The sequence below is a fragment of the Thermobia domestica genome, chromosome 17 (assembly GCF_964235325.1).
Source record: "Thermobia domestica chromosome 17, izTheDome1.hap1.1, whole genome shotgun sequence".
NCBI lineage: Eukaryota > Metazoa > Arthropoda > Insecta > Zygentoma > Lepismatidae > Thermobia > Thermobia domestica.
In genome coordinates, this window is record NC_137470.1 from 164,750,313 (window position 1) to 164,771,203 (window position 20,891).

General features: G+C 35.8%; 1 protein-coding gene across 10 annotated transcripts in view; it reads right to left on the bottom strand.

The window, feature by feature from the left end:
• Window positions 1–1,197: 1,197 nt before the first annotated feature.
• LOC145674466 (clavesin-2-like) overlaps window positions 1,198–20,891 on the bottom strand; it is a 396,132-nt gene continuing 376,438 nt past the window's right edge. For all 10 annotated transcript variants that reach the window (XM_081744563.1, XM_081744561.1, XM_081744562.1 and 7 more), the window contains 2 exons: window positions 9,388–9,481; window positions 1,198–5,642 (listed from right to left, as the gene is read on the bottom strand). In XM_081744563.1, the coding sequence (XP_081600689.1) occupies window positions 5,452–5,642; window positions 9,388–9,481 (285 nt within the window). In that variant the 3' untranslated portion in view covers window positions 1,198–5,451. The remainder of the gene's footprint in view (window positions 5,643–9,387; window positions 9,482–20,891) is intronic.

Below are 20,891 nucleotides of genomic sequence, written 5' to 3' on the forward strand. Positions count from 1 at the left end.
ATAAGAAATAAATGGAAGGATCTCACCCAGCAGCAGAAATCCACGATGTCCAGCCGGTGTGGGTGTCAGCTTGTAGCAAACGTGTGCACTTTAACGAAAAGAAGGTTGTAGATCGTCAAAACACTTATGAAAGCTTACAGGAAATATGAAGTAGTTATATGTGAAGAATACAAGAAAAAAAAAATTCAAATAAAGCAAGATAAATCAGTAAGTTTATGTAGTTATGAGAATCGCACTACACCTTGCCTATCGTTGCATTGGATTAATCATGGTGTCAATCAATATTTTGAACAAAGTTCAAAATATTTCACTGTGCAATGGATATACCCATAATCCTTACGCAATGTAATAACAAGCTTTAGCAGATGAAGTAATGATTATTGCCATATTCGATTGTCATAGACTAGTCATGTTTTACTTTAAGGAACCAGGAGAACTCTTTAAAGTGAAATGTTATTGTGCGATTTTCACCCGACTTCGCGCAATAAATACCTGGTTTATTGCTTCTAGGTTTTTTGCACAATAATGTCCATCCCCATGTTGCACGCGACTCCCAAGACTTGTTCTACAGATTTAGTTGTAAAATTGAAATGAATTTTTTTCCGTTTAACGTATCACGTTTATGTCCTGTAGGCTGAGGAAGACGATGATTAAGGCGAGTGAATGATGCTGGAATTTGTAGAATGAGAATGTGGAACGAAACGGAAGTACCCCGAGAAAGCAACCGGACATGATTTTGTCCACCACAAACTTACTTGTCCTGATATTGAACCAGGGATCCCACGCACAGATTCAGTTAGAAAATATTGCGTCACCTTCCCTGCAATCGAGGTCTTTCACACTTTTGGTCCTTTAAAGAAGGTATTCAAAGAGCAGAAAATTCACTGAGATGATGATGTAAAGGCAACTATTCATCAATCGTTTGAGCGCCAACCTTCCAAATTTTACATGGACGGCATTTGCAGATTAGTTACACAATAGAACAAATTTTTGAACGAGTATGGTGACTTCTGAAGTACAAATGCTGACCACTTATGGGTCCTTTTACATGGTGTATAAAAAGTAGTTAAATAGCATTAATACTTTAACATACAGTATATTGTCTGCAAACGCATTTCAAATTGATTACATCTTATGCACATATTTTAGGAAAACATTTGTGGTGGTAAAATAAACTATGGTATTGTTACTATTCAGTTTTCAAGACTTTATTTCGATATGTGAGGAGAAAAATATATGTTGAGCCATTTCGTGGTTTGTCTGACAGTAAAGTACTAGTAGAACAAAATTACACCAAAACTTTTTTTACGACAAAAAATGATTAGAAAACGTTTTCAAATTAATAAAAATTTATTCTACGCCTTGCTAACAGAATATATATACACACACAAACACTCAATGTTCAATACAAAACACACTATAATATCTTAGAAGTATTTAACATACATAACGACAGATATACATATTGTCTAAGAGAGATGTAACCTACTAATACTTTAATAGCTATAATTATTTGTGACATTAACTGTATAAGTAACCTGTATAACATTCATTGTCCTCATATTTTAATGCCGAATGTGGAAAGTAATTAAAATCACCTTATCTTGGCATAGCAACACGGAAACAAGATTCTAACAAATTTATTGTCAATTCAAAGCAATATGCGCTGTTCTTACAAGTCTCGAAAACGGAAACAGATTTTGGAGGGGATGATATCATTATTTATTATCTGAGAATAGTAAAATGCTATTTTTGGCTAAAAAAAATGAATAAATTATTCAGTTGGTATTGTTATACCCTCAGCAAATATAAGGAGACTATTTGTCACATACAGTGGTTATATTCTAATTTTTTAACAACGGTTCTCTATATATAAGAGAGAGTAGATGAATATTACTCTCTTAGGAAACAAACCATGCAAGGTAGGCAAAAGCACATTTTTTTTTATTGGATACCACAAGTAACAAGTAGGGACCTACACAGCATCCTAATATAAGGTGGTGTGACAAAATTAGGTAAAACTGCAAGTTCCTTGGAAACTAATTATCCAAGATAGATGGTTGTCAAAGAGTATTGAAAAGACCTTAATCCAGCAATGGATCGACAATTCTTGATAATGGTATGTATGCGTTTCCAATATAAATAACCCTCGTCAATACACTCATGAGAACCCAGTTCTCATTCTTGATATATGATCATTAGAGATTAACAAATAAACGCTTATGTCTTGTTCTGAGATATCATATGTTTAACCCTGTAGCTGTAAGAATTTCTAAAAGCAAAGATAGTTAATTTAATATTTATTGTTCCTGGGTATAACTTGGTAAAATTTATAGTTATGTACGGGTATAATAAACGGTTCTGCAAAATCGAAATATTTTAACAATCAGTTCTAGCGAATCGGTGAGAACCGGCTGAATAGCACCATTGGTGATATATAATTGAAACATATGGGGGAGGGGGAACATTCGTAACCCTCATACAGTTAACTTTTTTACCCGAGTGCACAAATACAAGGATACCCACTCTTAGTAAGTTAAATCGTTGAAATTACTAAAGTTAAACATCAGATGGCACCGAATTCACTGGGAACCCACGTACTCGAGTCAGAAATAATAGTAACAAACAATATCAAAATGATGTTAGCAGCTGGCTTTACAGTAATTAAGAATGTTGTATTTGTACATGTAAATGAGTTGTATTGAAGATTAATTCGAATAGATATTTCAGTTCAAATGGGGTAAGTGTGGTTTCACTGTAATGCTTTATACGCTGCCAATTATGCGAAAAGAAATATCCAGCTTGTCTCTATATTTGAATAAATATAGTAAAAGAAACCACTTCTTGTCCATCGTATGTCTGGAATAGTTTTCTTCGCCTAAATGACTTGAATTTTGCTTTTTCGGACTATCTCAGAAGGAAGACACACAAACAAAAGGATAACAAGCATACTGTATCTGATTCTGATCTACGACCATTCTGGAATCTTGTCAATATCATATAATTCTAGTAATGAAGACTGATAAACAATAAAGTTAAACAAAACAAGCCTTCCTCGAGCCTTTCTTACAATCAACCTATGGAAAATGCTTTTTAATTAGCAAAAGGACATATTGTCAGGATTGAATTAGATACCTCCGGTTTACTGTACATTCTACGAGGATATAAAATCAAAAGTATGTATAAAAAAATGAAAGATTATCAAAACTGTCACATATGATCCTATCCTTGGTGGAAGAAATTCTCCAGCACATGCTTCGTTCTCAGAAAAGAAAGAGACTGCTCTAGCCTTATTTATAAGTTAATTACATTTCCTGCAGTCTTACTTACTTGTATGAATAACAGCTTTTAAAATTATCTCTTGTTTCGACCAATTTGTAGTTCATTTTATGTTATTTTCAGTTGTTCATGAAACGAATGTGTTAGTGTATTCACGAATACATTAATGTTGTACCCGATACGAATATTATTTTTAAAATTTATCTTAACATATAACAGCTAATTTTTTTTTCTTTTGATACTTTATACACCGGGTTGCTTGTAAGTGTCTTTCGATCGAAACAACTTGTTTCGAAATGTATTTAGTATAGAACATCGAAAGAAAAACTTACTTAGTTGTTGTGTTTATTTTTAAATTCCTTTTTTTTCCCTGGCGAAGCATCATTCCATATTAAATCCGCAAGATAAACTTCCAAATTAGCTGCATTTTTTTAAAGAAAAATGCGAAACCTGTTTGCGGACTCAATTCAAAATCCCATGTAAATTATTATGAAAGCAGTAACATCTTTCTGCTAATCGAAATTGAACTTGTACTTTAAATATGAAATTTGTGGTGGACAAACACCGTGTGCGTGGGTTTTCTCGGGGTTCTCCCGTTTCCTCCCACTTTCTTCATTCCACCATTCATTCATTTCTCATCTTCACCGTCTCCTTTAGCCTAACCGGCATAACCGTGGGACGTAAAACTCAAAGATTTCATTTCATTTTTTAAATATGAAGAGCCCATATTGTTAAATCGAATTCAATCACTATACTATGAGCAGTGTAATAATTGATGTCTTATATATTTTAGTATCAAATAGCATGTAGTGGTGGTGACGTGTGTAAGTTTAACATATTTATATAATTTGTTATCCCACACACTACAAAACGAGCAAATAACAGTAACTTGTTATGCTAGTAACCTAAGCAATCGAGTAATATTGTTGTATTTAAAATTACATTATCATTTCAACTCCTACACAACAAGAGCTCCTTCTTTCTAAATGCAATTTCTTAGGAGAATGTTTGACAATACCTATCAATGAAAATTTGGGAATAGAACTTTAGCTACATTGAGGGCTGTGTCTAATTAGTCAAGTCAATTAATAATAGAGATAAGTTTATGAGGGGACTTTTGCAAAGAGTTTGCTGTATGTTTAAGATTTGAAAGCTCACAATTCTTTTCTGGAATATCGTTATATTTTGAGCATGTAGTTCCTAGAAATGTCATAATAAACAAAAAATGTATCTGAAGTTTAAATCTAAAAATCAGTTTCTCTTTGAAAGTTGATATTTATAACTTTCTTTTAAATTCCAAGACATTGAAACCTGTTAGTAGATATTCATATTTTTGGTTAAATTGTGAACAAGCTGAGGTCCAACTTAAACTTATCAGTGCTTCGTTCTCCCTAAAAGTTATTGAAATCTACTCCTGGTACCAACAGAAAGTAGACTCTACAAAATTAATTCAGTAAAATGTAAATAATTATTTTCAATAAAACTTTTAAGTCTATTAATAAATTCATCCTTTACTTGTGTGTAAAATATAATAATTTTGAGAGTTCATGTATGAAATTAAAGATACAATAAAAACGAAAAAAATAATAATAAAGGAGAGTACGTCCCATAAGCAAAGGGAATAAATTCGAATCTATTGCTGGTTTGCAGTTTCAATTAATTGCTTCGGTGTGAGTTTCTCATAGAAGTATCTACTTGGTCTAAATGATCTTTCATATTTCGTCCATAAGATCTTACGTTTAAATAAACTTGTCCCTGGCTTCGTTGGATTAGAAATGTATACCGTACAAGTGCATACGTTAAAGGTGTGAAAGTATAAAATTGTTTTCTAAGCTTTAAAAGTGTTGTAGAAAAGATGAAATGTTTATTTTCTCTTGACAAAAATAGAACAAAATCCTCTGCAAGTAGTTAAATTATATAGTAAACCTGAGAACAACGTACTTTGTAATTTCGGGGAGACAGTCTTAGTTCTTCTTAGAATTGAAGTTTGACATCTGCATGTAATGTGAAATGTGTAACAAAAGTCAAACTAAACAACAAATATCTTATAACTTGAAATTGTCATGAAAAAAAAAATTGAATCAACATTTACACAAAACTTAATAATACATTTCAAGAAGAAACTCAAGACAGCAACTGCTATTTGAAGTCCCAGAAAGAATTTAAGTTCGTTTAATCAACTTCCAATTTTCGAAAACTTCCTGTGATGCCAATGATGTCTCTGCTCATCCCACAGCTACTCTGTTTCAAAGCTGACACGGCTCCTTCTCGTGCCTGTGGGCTGAACAATTCTTCACGGATTCTCATCTTGTCATGCGACAATAGAAGCTCACGGTGATCCAACAATTCCTTCTTCCACATTTCTGTAATACAGAAAAATAAACAGAAAACATTTTAGACCCTATCTTAAACCACATCACCATCATCATCATCATAAACATATTTTAAAAACACACCGCAAAAGAATACATTATTTAGTCATTTCCAACTGGATGCTCTGTGACGTCGTTTCATCCTCAATAAATCACATGGAGATAGCAAGGAGTACATAGAAAGCTACCATTGTTAAAATGCAGTGTTGAGGGGCAAACAAGAATATCGATGACGTAGTCAATGGTCTTGCAGATGCTCTAGTCATGAATTTGACGTCTTGTACATTGCCCACACTTGTTTCATTCGAGTGCCGCCTCGTTCTCTACAGTTCTTTGTTTCAAGTATCAGGCTTGTCAGGAAAGTAAGGATGTAAACTGAAAATAAGTATACAAAAAATGTATTGGGCGCAAAGGAAACGACGTTGGATACATTAGTACAGAGTCTATTTCTCCACACGAATACAACATTCTCTAAACGTTTGTTCAAATGCAGAACAAGTTTCTGTATCCCAGAATTGTAAAAATTCAGCGCCTCCTTCTGGAACCATATTGTGACTTCTTCCCCGATATCGTGCATATTACCGACCTTCTGCAGAGACACGGCACTGCATCAACACATTTTGCCGATTCATTACCTTCTCGTACAGGGATATTACTTCTCGATCGAAATCCGATGGATGCTTTTCTTATGCCTCCAAAATCTCGAGCAGAACCTTCTGCATTTCACACCTAACAAGATTCGATATTGACGCTGCCATTTCCAATGCGTATTCCTCGCACAATACTCAGTGCAGCACTCATAATCCTCGTCATGTAGATCAAGGCTACTATCAATATTGCCAACCTTGGTACACATTTCCTCCCCCTAATATGCAAATGTGTGTGAATCTTTACTTTCCTGGCAAGCCTCGCATTTCTCAATGCCTTTTCACCAATTGTGAATGTACGCTTCTACGTCATACATTGGCCAGTTGGAAATGAATGCTTACAACATTTCACTCAATCCTATTGGGATTCATCGGGTGGAGAAAAAAAGGGTTTACACAGCAAGTGCAATTCATTACTAGAGGGTTAAGTGTGCCCATATGTTAGTCACGAACTACCTACAGCACTAGAGATGACTATCCTCCCATTTTCCATGATGCATTGTCCATTAAAATTTCCAGAGATTATTACTCCTGAACAAAAATCGAACTCTTCTTTTGAGATTACTTTGCGTGCTTCGAACTAAAATAATCTGAGCCATATTAAAGCTGTATTTTTATAAATTATACATTTTATACAAGTTTATGATTGCTAACAAGTTTAAATGTTTCAAATTATTTTTTTCCTAATGCACAAAAATATCCAATTATGTATTTTGCGTCTTTACAACTTCGAAAATCCTTCCTTGTAGGCATCTCTGTAATGCAAAGGTAAGTAAAAATATGTTTTATACATTTTGACACTCAATTCTTTGTTAGAAGTTACATCACAAGTAAAAACATTATAATCACTTCTACTTTTTGAACAAAGTCTTTGGGCTGAACCACAAAGAGGCACTGCACACAGCAGAATCGCTCACCAGACGGTGACAGGGATCTCAATCGATCAGACAGTGTGATTGCTTGTGCGTAGAATAGGCAATGCTAGCGATATATCACAATTTAATAGGGGTCACATTCTGATGGCCAGACGGCTGGAAATGAACATCTTGGAAACAATGCGACTTGCCAGCTGTTTCCGAGCTGACTTAGTGTCTCTCCAAGGTGAAAAAAGGACGATCAAACCAACAACAAACGACAAGGTGTCGGGCTCCCACACCTCATTAGAGATGTCGTAGACTGTCGAGTTTGGTAAATTAGGCTAGGGCAAAAGGGGTGGCACAATTAACAACATACTTTAGTAGTGGACTAAACACAAGTGTCCTTGAATTCACAGTTCAACGTACACTGATATGGGCCTCTGGAGCGGACGTCCCACATATGTACCAACGTTAACCGCACAGCATTATCGATAACGAGTTAATGGACATGTGCCCTTCATTAAACCGCTAGGTAATGGCACAACTTTGCATGGAGTGATGAATCGCGATATTGCCTTTATACCATCGATAACCGGGTCAAACTCCGTCGTCTTCTCGGTATAAGCTGCTCGAGACGTACACAGTACGACGACGATAGGCAGGTGGTGGCTTCTTTATGATTTTGGAAATTTTCATATAGCCATTCATGGGCCAAGTAGTACGTGTGGAGGGCACAATGACGACTCCTAGGTATTGGGAGGTCATTACAGATCATTACACCCATTTATGTCGGCCATGTTTCCAGCTGGAAGTGGTATCTTTCTGCAGGACAATGCTCCGTGTGATAAGGCCAACATAGTGGTGAATTTCAATTGTTGCAATGACACCCTAACTGACCCGATCTTAACTCCATTGAACACCTTAGGGATATCATTGAGCGACAGATCCGAATTCATCACCCCCTCCACAGAATTTACAGGAATTAAGTAATTTGTGTATGCAGATGTCGTGCGCCATGTCTCCAGCCACCTACCAAGGCCTTGTTGCTACTGTCCTGCGAGGCAAAGATGAGTATACCAGATATTAGGTAAGTAGTCATAAAGTTTTCACTGGTCAGTGTAGTTAAGGGTAGAAGCTAATTTCTATTTACTTCATAATTTTGTCCTTTTGTCTTACAACTGCATCAAAGGTTAAACATTCTTCCACTTTTTAAACATTAATGCAAATTACAAGATTTCGAGTTGTAAGCATGTACCTTGTATAATCTAACAGTTTGTATTGTTTGTACACGCGAACAGTTGATTAACAATAATTTTCTCTTCTTAACTTTTAACATTTCCAATCCCTTATTCTAAACCAAAATTAAACTGTAATTAGTATAGATTGTTCCTCTACCATCATGAATAATGATAGAACGAAACAAATTCCTTTCTATGAATACAGGATGTTTCTAAACTCTTCATCTAGTAAGAAAGAGTAATTGTTTTAAAACTGCTAACCGTATTTGAATAAAAAGCCTACAGTTAAAACAAAGTTCCGTTTGGTAGGCGGAAGATGTTACTAGTCTGCAGGAACAGTGCATGTTAGTGCTTTCTGCCAGTCATCAGTGTTCAAGGCCTTTCAGCCTATTAGTGTTCAAGGTATAGAAAGAGTACGACTATTGATTTCATGTAAGCCAGGCAGACAAAGAAGCACACTGAATATTTGTGAATTCAAAGCTTGATGAAACTACATTTACTTTTGCATTTTATCACAAATTTGCATTATTTTTCGTAAAGCCAATACACCACTTTGAAATCGGATTATATGTGTATACGTATATGAATGTAATATGAGTTTGAACCGAACATTCCGTCTTTGGAACTCTGGGCGTTCAACTCGGATACAGTTAGCCGATTTCAAGTTATAACAATTCGATGTTGGGTGGAGATTTTAGAGAAACCTGTTACTTCATATAAAAGCTATTTATTGTTTGATCCAACATGTTTGTCAAAATTTACAGTTCTCTTTTACTGACTTCGCTGTAACCACGAAGCTGTATAAAGCAAGCAAGCGTAAATATATATATATATATATATATATATATATATATATATATATATATATATATATATATATATATATATATATATATATATATTGATGAGTGAAATGTTTTTATAATACGCAGCTCATTTCTATTTATACGCAGTCGTTAATAGATAATTAACAATGTAACATCACTCTTCTTACCGATCATGTCCTCCATTGGAATTTCTCCGCCATATTCTTTGGGTAGAAGACTTTTGTCGATATGCTTCTGGGCTTCTTCTAGACTAGTATAGATCTGAAAAACAGAATAATAAATTATGCTTAAACCATAAAAAAAAAAAGGTGTATTGCTTATTTTTAAGAGTAGAGAATACCAGCGTGCTTTTTTTTTAAAAAAAAGGTTTAGACAACTTGTATATAGAGGACTGAGGTTTGATTCCCGGAGAATCGCATGTGGTTCGGATCTCATACTATAAGTCCTAACCTCATATAGCCTCGGCGCTGAACGGGGCGATAAACTCCAAATCTACCAATTAACCAACCACTAAAAACTTCGTTGGGACAATAGCAGTAAAGTACACGATGTGCTAGTTTTGCAGAAAAAACCTGCCAGAATTATTGATGAAATGCCGGATAAAGAACACCCTAATCCACTATTTGTTAGTTTTCAGATGTCGGTAAGGGACATATATACAGGCTGTCCATAATTATGTATATGATGTATGTATTTGTAATTTGGTCAAAAAGTTTCGATATTGCAACACTGTGCAGCCTGAGAGTGTGGACAACGGTCACTGGACTTCGAACCGTTAGTGTATGCTACTGCGAGAGTGGCTGAACGAAACATTTTCGAACCGCTGAATCGGTCGACGCGGGTATGTGGAGTGGCCAGCTCAATCTCCCGATCTGAAACCACTTTAAAACACCCCATAAGAGAAAGTAAAGGACAAAGTGTATCAACATCACATAGGCAATTTGGCCGAAGTACTTTAAGCTATCACAGAAGAGTTCCACAGGATTCCAGTACGGATCTCTCAAGCTGCTTGTGACAACGTTGCCCTTCGTCTCCAGGCATAGATCAGTTTGGATGGTGCATTGGTTGAACTATGCCATGGAGAACAGAGAATAAAATTCTTCCAAGGAAAGGATGAGAGTTGTGTGTTTAAGTTATGTTATAGTTTCTTTACCGCAGTCCTTGAAACATCATAATTATGGGCCACCTTGTATATAAAGTAAAGGAAGGATAGTTCACACACAATTCAACAAATTTGCATAAAATAGCCAATACTGAAACAAAATTGTTAAAAATGATGCAGTGTGTACTTGGGTATCTTGTGCATGATACCAGACAAGAAATCATTATTGAAAGTGATTATGCTCTTAATGGTGGATGTTTTTTTTTTAATTCTATTTTGCGTGATCTCTCCTACAGGGATAGGGAAGATCGCGCACATGAGTAGGGTGAGATAGCGCATGACGGTGACACTACAGAAAAAACCTGGTATGTTGAAGAAAATAAAAAAAATATGTTTTAGAAACATGATACAACTGACAGTGAGCACTTGTATGCTACTGTACAATACTTAATATCGGTATTTTGAAGACATGATTACAAACTGTGCTACAAAACACACAATCTTGAAATAAACAGTTACTTAATGGATGAAACCGGACTGAAGAAAACATTTACCTCAGGCTTGTAGCCAGAGCATTAAGCCAGGAGGAGCCGAGATCATTATTTGGGGGGGGGTATGACTTGAGTTTACCCCTCATGCATAGAGGCTACCACCAAAAAAACAACTGAAAGTTTCAGGAAACCTGAAGATGTCACAAGGGATTCAGCCTCCTGGCCACCGCCTAACTACAGGCCTGATGTATTTATTTTTTTTTTAAAAAAAAAGGAAATCAACTGTAGTTTTTGCATATTTTCTCATTACTGTTTTTAGTATAACGTTCACGACCATTGTTACTTATCCCGCATTCGTGATCAGGGCCGGCCCCAGGCAATTTGCTACTCCGTGCAATGGCATCATCCCCCCCCATCTCCAGAAAGAACAAATCTTAAAAGCCACGATGTTAAGTATACTACCCCATCAGGAACACAAAGAAGGGGAGAGATAATGCGAAAGATAAAGCAAACACACCTGCAGAGGAAAGTTGGTAATCGTTTTTATAGAATTCAATATCGAGCTTCAATCTCGATATATGAGTTTGCAATTCAGTGCAACTAGCTCGTTTATCTTTATTTCTTGATTTTCCTTCCACATCTGTTTAAGAAATTAAAAAATCTTGTTTCCAACTTCAATGATAAGGAAGTTGTTTGTCACAAAGGAAAGACTAGTTTTCGTATCAAAACCGTGATAACTAACTATATGGAACAGATGTTCATTACTGTTCTAGAATTGAGTTCTTGTATTTGACAACAATCAAGCAATTCGTGCTCGTATTTGTTTGACCATTTGCTTTAGCACTGCGCATGTGACCTTAAACTAATGCGACCTAAACATGATTTATGAATGTAGTATTTAAATAGAAGGTCAGCTTAGTAAATTTAAGTACCACCATCATGGAATCTGTTTCCAAGAAGAAATATTCATTTTAAATAATATAGTTAAAACAGATTTTGCCGTCCCATACAAGTGCACATTTTGCACACATGGTAGAGCCAGCCATGTGCGTCAGCTCTCCTATTATTGCTTTCAATGAATATTTGCGCGATCTCCCCTACTTCGGGATTGCAGGAACTGTGTTATTTCAGTAGATAACGAACCTCATATGTAATATGTAGAGATATATATTGTATAATAACTCAGTGAAGATGCTTTAAATTATTCAGTATAAAACAGCAATTAATTTTTTGATATTCAAACCAGTGCTGAGGTGTTGTCAGGTCTTGTAGTACAAAGTACTTCAAAAATTTCTATAAAACTAAGGGACGTTATGCATTTTAGTGTAAAATATCCATACTGTAATATTTGTAACAATTTCAGTAACTAATAAAATAAAAAAAAGTTACCGGTTTGGTTAACAGTTTTTACAGCTTCATAATAATTTAATTTTCGTAAAATACCCCTTTTTGGGTTGGTAACAGTAGCGGTTTCTGACGTAGGGCTACCGGGCTACAGCACGCTTCCTATGTTTGTGTATTTGTGTTAAACTAATTTTAGTTCAAAAAATTTTCATCCATGCATTTGTTTAAACTGTTCGTTAATTAACAAAATACAGAACTTTCCCATGACGATCTTGTTTTTCGAGCGTGGAGCGCGATTATCAGCGCCTTCCGCAGTTGTACTAACGAACCGAGCGGGCTGTACTGAATGGAGCCCGCTTGAACTATACCGTAGAGTGATTATTGTACGGAACTATACAAGCCTACCCAGCAAATATATCTCTAACATAGAGCAAAGATCTAAATATGCCTTGTCCACTTTCCTTTTTTTTTCACACAGAATGGGTTCCACCGTGCTGAGTTAGGTTGAGCCCGAAGACATTCTGCGCAAGCGCCAAGTATTCCTCTTTCTCGCTTTCTTTTGCTTGCTGACGGCGCTCGCCGCTCGGTTCTCTGTTTTCTCCTCTTTTTATATTTACTTTCTTTAATCCTAAAGGCCCGGGAGACCAGAATTGTCGGGAGTGTATATTAAATGAATTGAACATTTTTGACAGATTCAAATCGTAGCAAAATTATAGCACATACATATAATGGGGCATCGGTAATAAGGGACCAATTAATGGCGTACAATCTAAAATTAAAGAACACTTTCCTTTGGCACACTACGTCCATTGTTAACCAACTAAATTTGATAATAGAAAGAACTACATCTCAAAATCAATCGACAAGTTTTTTTCCTGTAGTCTTTCAGGTTTTTCCACATTTTTCCTCCTGCTCCCCACAGCGTGTATCTGTTTTGGAAAAAGTGGCTGTACGACGTATTCCTAGTGGGTCAGCTACTCGATGGAATTTCAAGTGTCAATTCCGTCTATGAAAATTAAAATGTTTTAAAAGAGTGGTTTTCAGAACTAGAGAAATCCAACACAGTGAATTCATGTTTTGGTTAGAATTTCTTCACAAAATAACGCCCATATGAATATTTTGTATAATTAAATTCAGTGAAAGCCTACCATTAAAGTACAAACAGCACTTAAATATTTCATTGAAGCCATTGAGAAAATTCGGAAAGACACAGACAATATTAGGAAAAGTGATATGTTTCTTCCAACAGTTGGTGAAAACAAATGTGGGCGGATTATATCTTGCAGAGTACCCAATGCCAAAGAAGTATGTGATCGCATTTCTGCGGATGCGCGAAATCGATTTGAGAAAACAAGCCATTTGGATGCCGCCAAACTTCTGGATTCTGCAAATTTTAGTGATTTTTCGAAGAAATTTCCGGAACATATTCTGGACACTGCGGTTGAGAGCTACCCAATGTTAGGTAGCAGCGACTTCCCACTGAGCTTTTGGTTCTGTCAGTTTATCTTTAAAAAGAACTTACAGGACAATTTTAGCGAAATAGCAAGCCTTTTGTAAATAATAGTGACCACACCAATGTACACAGCAGTACCTGAGAGATACTTTTCGTCTCTAAAGAGAATTAAGACATTTATGAGGAATTTCCATAGGTCAGGAAGGTTAACTGCCCTTGCCATGCTCTCGATAGAAAAAAGTTTGATCAACAACATGCTAGATTTCAACTCCATATATATATATATATATATATATATATATATATTATATATATATATATATGTTGTAGCACGCTTTGTTAATGACAGTACGAGCCGCCACTGGTTGGTAAATACATAAGGTGTACATACCCGGGTAAATACCCATTTTTTAATTAACCTACCTACTGGGTATTTACCCGATCCACATCTATAGTTCCTACTTATCTGAAGAAATCTATTTCCCTGACTTTCTCTGATTTTTAATAGGAACTTCCCTGACTTTCATGTCAGGTATCGGATGACGTTGACCTATAAATAAGGAATAAATAACGGTGAATATTTATATATGAGAACATTTACTCTATAGAGACAAATAGTAATCAATTGCTCATACGTACATTCCATTTACCTTCCATAAAAATCTGAGTAACGTCCCATATAATGGCTGACTAAGCTGAAATCGGTGTACAATTAATGTTAGAAAAAATGTGTTTTATAAAATATCTCTGATATCCAGTCTTTTTTTCCCTGATTTCCCTTACCAGTAGGAATCCTGCTATAACTCCGAACGATAGCATTTGTGCACCTAGGTTGGTCTATACTTTTTCGTCTTATCTTGGTGTCAGAAATCACCTCTCAAACGTTGTCGGTGTTGTTTTGAAACATCCTGTATGAAACACGTCTTACAAATTGAATTATTTACCTAAATTTTACATACTTTATTCAGCACACAAAGAATTCAAGTTATTGAAAAAATGAAAAGAAATTGATGTTTCCAACACTACCCAATCTATTTCTTTAATTGAATTGTCTCAATCGATTCTATAAATGAAATTAAATTTCTAGTTGTACCTCCCATTGTACTGTCGTTTAGGGTGAAAAAAGAACGAATGAACTCATGAAAGTGAACTAGGCCTATGAAAAAATTTGTGAGATAAAAACATGATAGGAAATCGGAGAAAATACACGGACACAACGTTTTCCATCACAAACTCGCGTAGAAGGGGATCAAACCAGGGACCACTCACATGAGAGATTAGTTCTCTATCACTGAGTTACCTTGCCTCTCCCACCTTAAATCGATCCTGTAAAAATCATTCGGTTACATACTCATTAACATACATACATAAGAATGTAATTTGTAACATTTAACGGATACAAAACTAAGTAATAGTGAAAAGTTAACTAAAGTCCGGCTCAAACCTCTTGATACCTGTCGAAATCCAATGGTGTGCAGGTGCGATGTTGTCAGATTTCGTTTCCTTTTGTGTACAGGCATAACGTGAAACATTAACGCAAGATATTAAAATATTGAAAAAAATCACTTTTGCAGATTTATTAACGCTATAGTGATATAACATAAGGACGTACCTTTGAAATTGTTTTCTCCTAATCCAGGAATAAAGTTACTAGACAACGTCAACCAACTTCCATTGGATATTGTGAAGAGGAGGACACGCCTTAAACGTCAGGAGGTTTGAGACGGAATTGTAGTTCCATTTACCGTTTACTTATTTATTTACTTCTAAAGTAAAGACACGATCATATTTTCATGATACACTGAAACAAGTATGCATTCAATTTCAACCATTTCTAAAGGAAGTGAGTAAATCATGTGACCATTCATTTTTACCACCAAGATGTAGATCAGCTGTTTAACGTAGAATCTGAAACACACACATTCCTATCGAGAATTGAACCCTCTTATCCCATGCCAAATGTAACGTAAGTGGAAAAGATTATATATATACAGTGGAGGATCCAGGATATGATCAAGGGAGGGGCTAAACCATAGCTTGCCGCTTTATCCAGTGTAAACCAAGATTGAAGCCCATTTTATCCAGTGTAAAGCTGAGCGTCAAGGGGGTCTATAGCCCCTATAACCCTCCCCTTGGATCCGAAACTGTATAGATATATATATAGGGTGTTTCAAAACAACACCGAAACATTTGGAAGGTGATTCCCGACACCAAGAAAAGACGAAAAGTATAGACCAACCTGGGTGCACAAATGCTTCCTTTCGGAGTTATAGGCTGCCGAAAACATAAAAAATTGGATTTTGAAGGTCCATAGCTCCAAACCTATGGAACCTACCGCAGTCTGATCAAGACTTCATTAAGGAACTAGTATGTGTTCTATCCAGAAATCCATGTTTCAAAAGCCTGCGGTACTTCCGCATTTTTTTTAAATATATATAGAGGTAGTTGGTGACCACTTCATATTCTATGCCCATAGCCAAATTCCCTCTATAAAAATTGTTGCGTCCCAGGAAACTATTAGTACTGGGCGACTTACACAAGCAGTTTCCCCTTAAATAAATGCTTAAACCATTTAAAATATATCGTATATCTTCATTATTCTCTTAAAAAATACTACCAAAGCATTTTACTGTTTTTTTTTTTCAAGCCCGGAAGCATTGTAAAACACGTTACGTATGGTTTCACGCCTTTCTGCGTCGAGACATAGGGAGTGATGACGTCACAACTTAAAAAATAAATTTTTGTTAGGCCTATTTTTATTATGTTATGGCGGCCTTACTTTTGCACCTAGAAGATCGAAACTCTGTACACACATTCAATTTACTTCTTAGTATTTTCAGATTTGTTTCAGACCTCTGCGTTAACACAAGCGGGTCCAGAGGGCCAAAAAGGTACAAAAAGATATTTTTCAACAAAAAGAACCTTTTTCTTTTGCAATTCTCGTGTCTCAGATACATGATGAGGACATGTGAATGGTACAGTTTGAAAGGCTATTCTATTCTGAAGAGAATGATGTACAAACCATGACCCTAGGATAAATATGGATGTCTCTGGGAATTTTTATATTACATCCGGGTCTTTTTGAGTAATCCGGAGCATTATGGAGCTCATTGGTAAATATTTTTTTTCCTGCCCTTGCTATTCAAGGTAGAAGTTTGGAATTTTGTACACACATTTCTTACACCACTTACTATTTTTCAGTTGATTTTGAGATTTGTGCGTTAACACAAGGTGTCAAGAGGCGCCCAAAGTTAGAAAAAAGAGATTTTTCACCAAAAATCCCTATTTTCCTTCAAAATTTCCCGCCTCAATGACACGATACGGAAATGTGGATAGTGCTCTTTGAAAGGCTATTCTGTTCTAAAGAGACTGCGGTACAAACCATCATTCTAGGATAAATAGGGATGTCTCAGGAAATTTTTACCTGAGATCCTGTTTATGCAGGCATTTAGGATATTAGGGGATATCCTTAGCACATTGGTAAATATTTTTCCCACTCTCACTTTTCAAGATAGGAGCTTGAAATTTTGTATGCGTATTCAGTATACCCCTTAGTAGTTTTTAGTTGATTTTGAGATCTGTGCGTCAGCAGAGGAGTCCAGAGGGGCCCAAACTTAGAAAAAAAGGATTTCTTCACCAAAAGTCCCTATTTTCCTTAAAATTTTCCTCCTTGGGGAGACGATAGGCTCAAGTGAGTGGTACTGTTTGAAAAGTTATTCTATTCTAAAGTGAATGAGGTACAAAATATGACCTTAGGATAAATATGAATGTCTCCGGAAATTTTTATTTTACATCCGGGTCTTTTGGGGTCATCTGAGGCGTTGTGTGTATGTTCTTAGCTCATTGGTAAATATTTTTTCTCGCCATTACTATTCAAGATAGAAGTTTGAAATTTTGTACACATATTTAGTACACTTCTTAGTACTTTTCAGTACATTTTGATATCTGTATGTTAACACAGGGAGTGCAGAGGGGCTCAAAATTTGAAACAAAATTCAGAAAAAATCCAGATTTCTCCCAACATTTCCTGCCGCAGAGATATGATAGGGAAATCTAAATGATACCGTTTGAAAGACTGTTCTATTCTCAAGAGAATGCAGTACAAACTATGATAATGGAAAAAATAGAAATGATGCTGTAGCTGCTTACCTGAAAGTGTATAATTTACCCTTTAAAAATCACAATTTAAAAGGGTTATATGTAAGGAAATACACACCTTAAATTAACCAGCACTGATAACGGTATCACAGCCCAGTACGATGAAAACACTACGGTATCACAGCCTACTACTCGTTTAACAATCAAGTCGAATTTCCAACAAATAACATACAACTTTATTAGAACAAAATATATAAGTGACAAAAACAATGAAAATTTTATAATGTGGCTTACTATATGTGTCTTCACTTGCGAGAGCCACTTTCATAACCTATGTATTTGACGTTTTTTCCAAGCGTTGTTTGACTGAAGAAATCTAATATAAATAAAACAAAGAGTTTGTTTGTGTGTCTGTCTGTGGTCTGGGGACCAGACGTGTGGACCGAGAGTTACCAAATTTTGGTCAAGGGTACCTTGGTCCAGGCCCCAGACCAAGACAAAGCGTTTTTTTTTCAAAATTCGAACCAAGGGGTCTCGGGGGGGGGGGGGGCGGTTGGAGCGTTTACCAGGACATGTAAAAGTAGTGGAAAATGACCGATATTAGTGTCAAATCCATAGTTTTCGCGGTCGCTGAGATCAATGGTGACACTTCCATTAGCGATGACTTTCAAATTCAGCTACCATTGTATGCGGGCCGGAGGTCACCGGAGCGGGGGTAGACATGTAAAATTAATCAAAAATGGTCGATATTAGTGTCAAATCCATAGCTTTCGGGGTCGCTGAACTCAATGGTGAAACTCAAGAAAGTGTTTACTTTTAAATTTAGCCCCCATCGACTAAGGAACGGGGCCCATACTAAAGAGTGTGCCGAGACATTAAAAATAATCTAAAATGACCGATATTTGTGTGAAATCCATAGTTTTGTCTACATTCACGTTGTTTTTTCTGTTTAGTAGTAGATGATTTTATTGTGGTTAAAAACAGGTTAGTTAATGGTTGTATTAAGTATAAACCGTGTTTTCTATTAAAATAATCCCAATGGAAACACATCTACTTGTCGGATATGCATTCACACAAAATAGATCCAATTTTAGAAATGTTTAATGTTTCTTTCGTTGTTCAGTTTGTTTACATAGATATTTTATCTGATCCGTGCGAAGAACGGGCATAACAGCTAGTATATAAATAAAATTCCCCATTTAAAACTTTTTAGAATAATAATACTTGACATGTACCATCAAACCTTTCTGTAACTTGACCTTTTCTTAAGTATTGCTGTAAAACTTTTAATGTGCGTAAAAATAAATATTCAAAAACAGGTACACAGCAGCTAACACTGATGCTTCAGCAAACCGTACTTTCTAGAGCATGTGCACTGCATAATGGATGAACATTTATCCATGACAGACACTAATAGTTATTCACAAAATTATAATAACTCGCAAAACACTCACAACTTCAAAGTAAGATCTTAGGCGTAATCGCTCATTTTTCCTTTTCCTTCAATTTATCTCCTTTCTCAACATAGAAGGTAGTTAGACCTTTTGAGCTAATGGTTAGGTTATTCAATTTTGAAAATAGCCAAGACGTAATTTTTTAACTTATAGCATTTTACAATTTTCCACTACAGTCTGCTAAATACAGTACCTAAAATTCACTGCGCAGTGCGCAGCAAAACAGCTGATTCAAAAGCAGATGAATGAACACAGGTAGTACGCCATCGACTATTACCGCCACATGCGGAGAATCTAGCAACTACTAGCTCTCATTACCAGAGGCAAATTGATAGCTAATGCCATCTCGCGAGTATTCTACGAACTTTAAGAAAGAGGTTTCATTTACATTTTTATTTTACAAGATTCATATCATTTGATGACAACACAAAGAGACGTTTGCAAACCATATACGCATAAGGAAGCTTCAAAATGAAAATAAAATTCAGGGAACCAAATTTACTGATCTCCGTGAGTGTTGTCCACCTTAAACCCAGTGACGACGCCAAAGGGGGGGCAAGGGGGGCGAGCGCCCCCCTGGTGGCAACTCCTGCCCCCCTGACTGCCATCCAGACTGCCCCCCCAGACTCCTACAATCGTAAAACATTCTACATATAGTATTTTATATCAGTATCATAACCAATCTCATTGTCAGATCGTACTATCTATACATTTACTATGTGGCAGATTAGACCTCAAGCTTTCTTCTTTGAGCGTCTGGGTATGCACGCATATTTCTGTTTTCTAATTTAGCGCCTTTTCCGGTAAATTTTAGTTACAGTTCTTTCTTATGAATTTTAATTACTGTGCCTAGCGAACAATAGTAGATTTTGTCGACTTGTTTTCTTCTCACTGGATCAACTTCGATTAGAAACAAAAGATAGGTAAAACCAATTACATAACCTGTTTGTATTTATCCAGTTTTGAAGTTTTCAGTTTCATATTTTGTTTTATTTAAAGGATCTATACTTCCATTTCCTGAAACATTATTCTCGGCTTTCAATATTCGTAGGATGGGCTTATAAAAGCTCAATTTGCGACTACCAGGGCTTAATTTTTTTGAAGGAAAAAGAAGTTGTGTTTTCCCTTCCTGCAAATGATAATAATAATAAATGTATGGAATTAAATCGATTAGTCTATTTATTTAGCTTCCAATAAAACGTATTGTCAGAGTGTTGATCTTTAATTGGTATGCACTAGTTCTCCCTTACTTATTTTGTTTCAAAGTACTGACATGACGTCTACCATATTGACTAGAAATTTACGTGGAACTGCTGAAAAATTCGTAGTCCAATCCAGGAGTGCACGTGGAATTGTGAAATTTTACTTTTTCTACACTTCCCCCGAGAGTGAATATACTACCTTGTAAAGTGCTCCAGTTTTGCAGAAGTTAAAAAATATCTGGAGACTTCCTCGCACCACTGTTCGTAACAATACCCTTATCAGATCTAAAGTTCAATCAGATCTAAGTTTGGAAAATAAATACAGGCAGTAGTTAGACGGAGCTAAATCTGGGGATAAGGATGATGATCTAGACATTGAAATTCTAGATTATGCAATGCTAATTGTGTTCGCAGTGGTTCAATGGACAGGTGTATTCTCTTAAAGGAGCAGAATTCCTTTCTTTTCATTTTCCGCGATGTTGAACTTCGAATTTTTCTTTCAGTTTTGTGAGTAATGTAGAGATTCT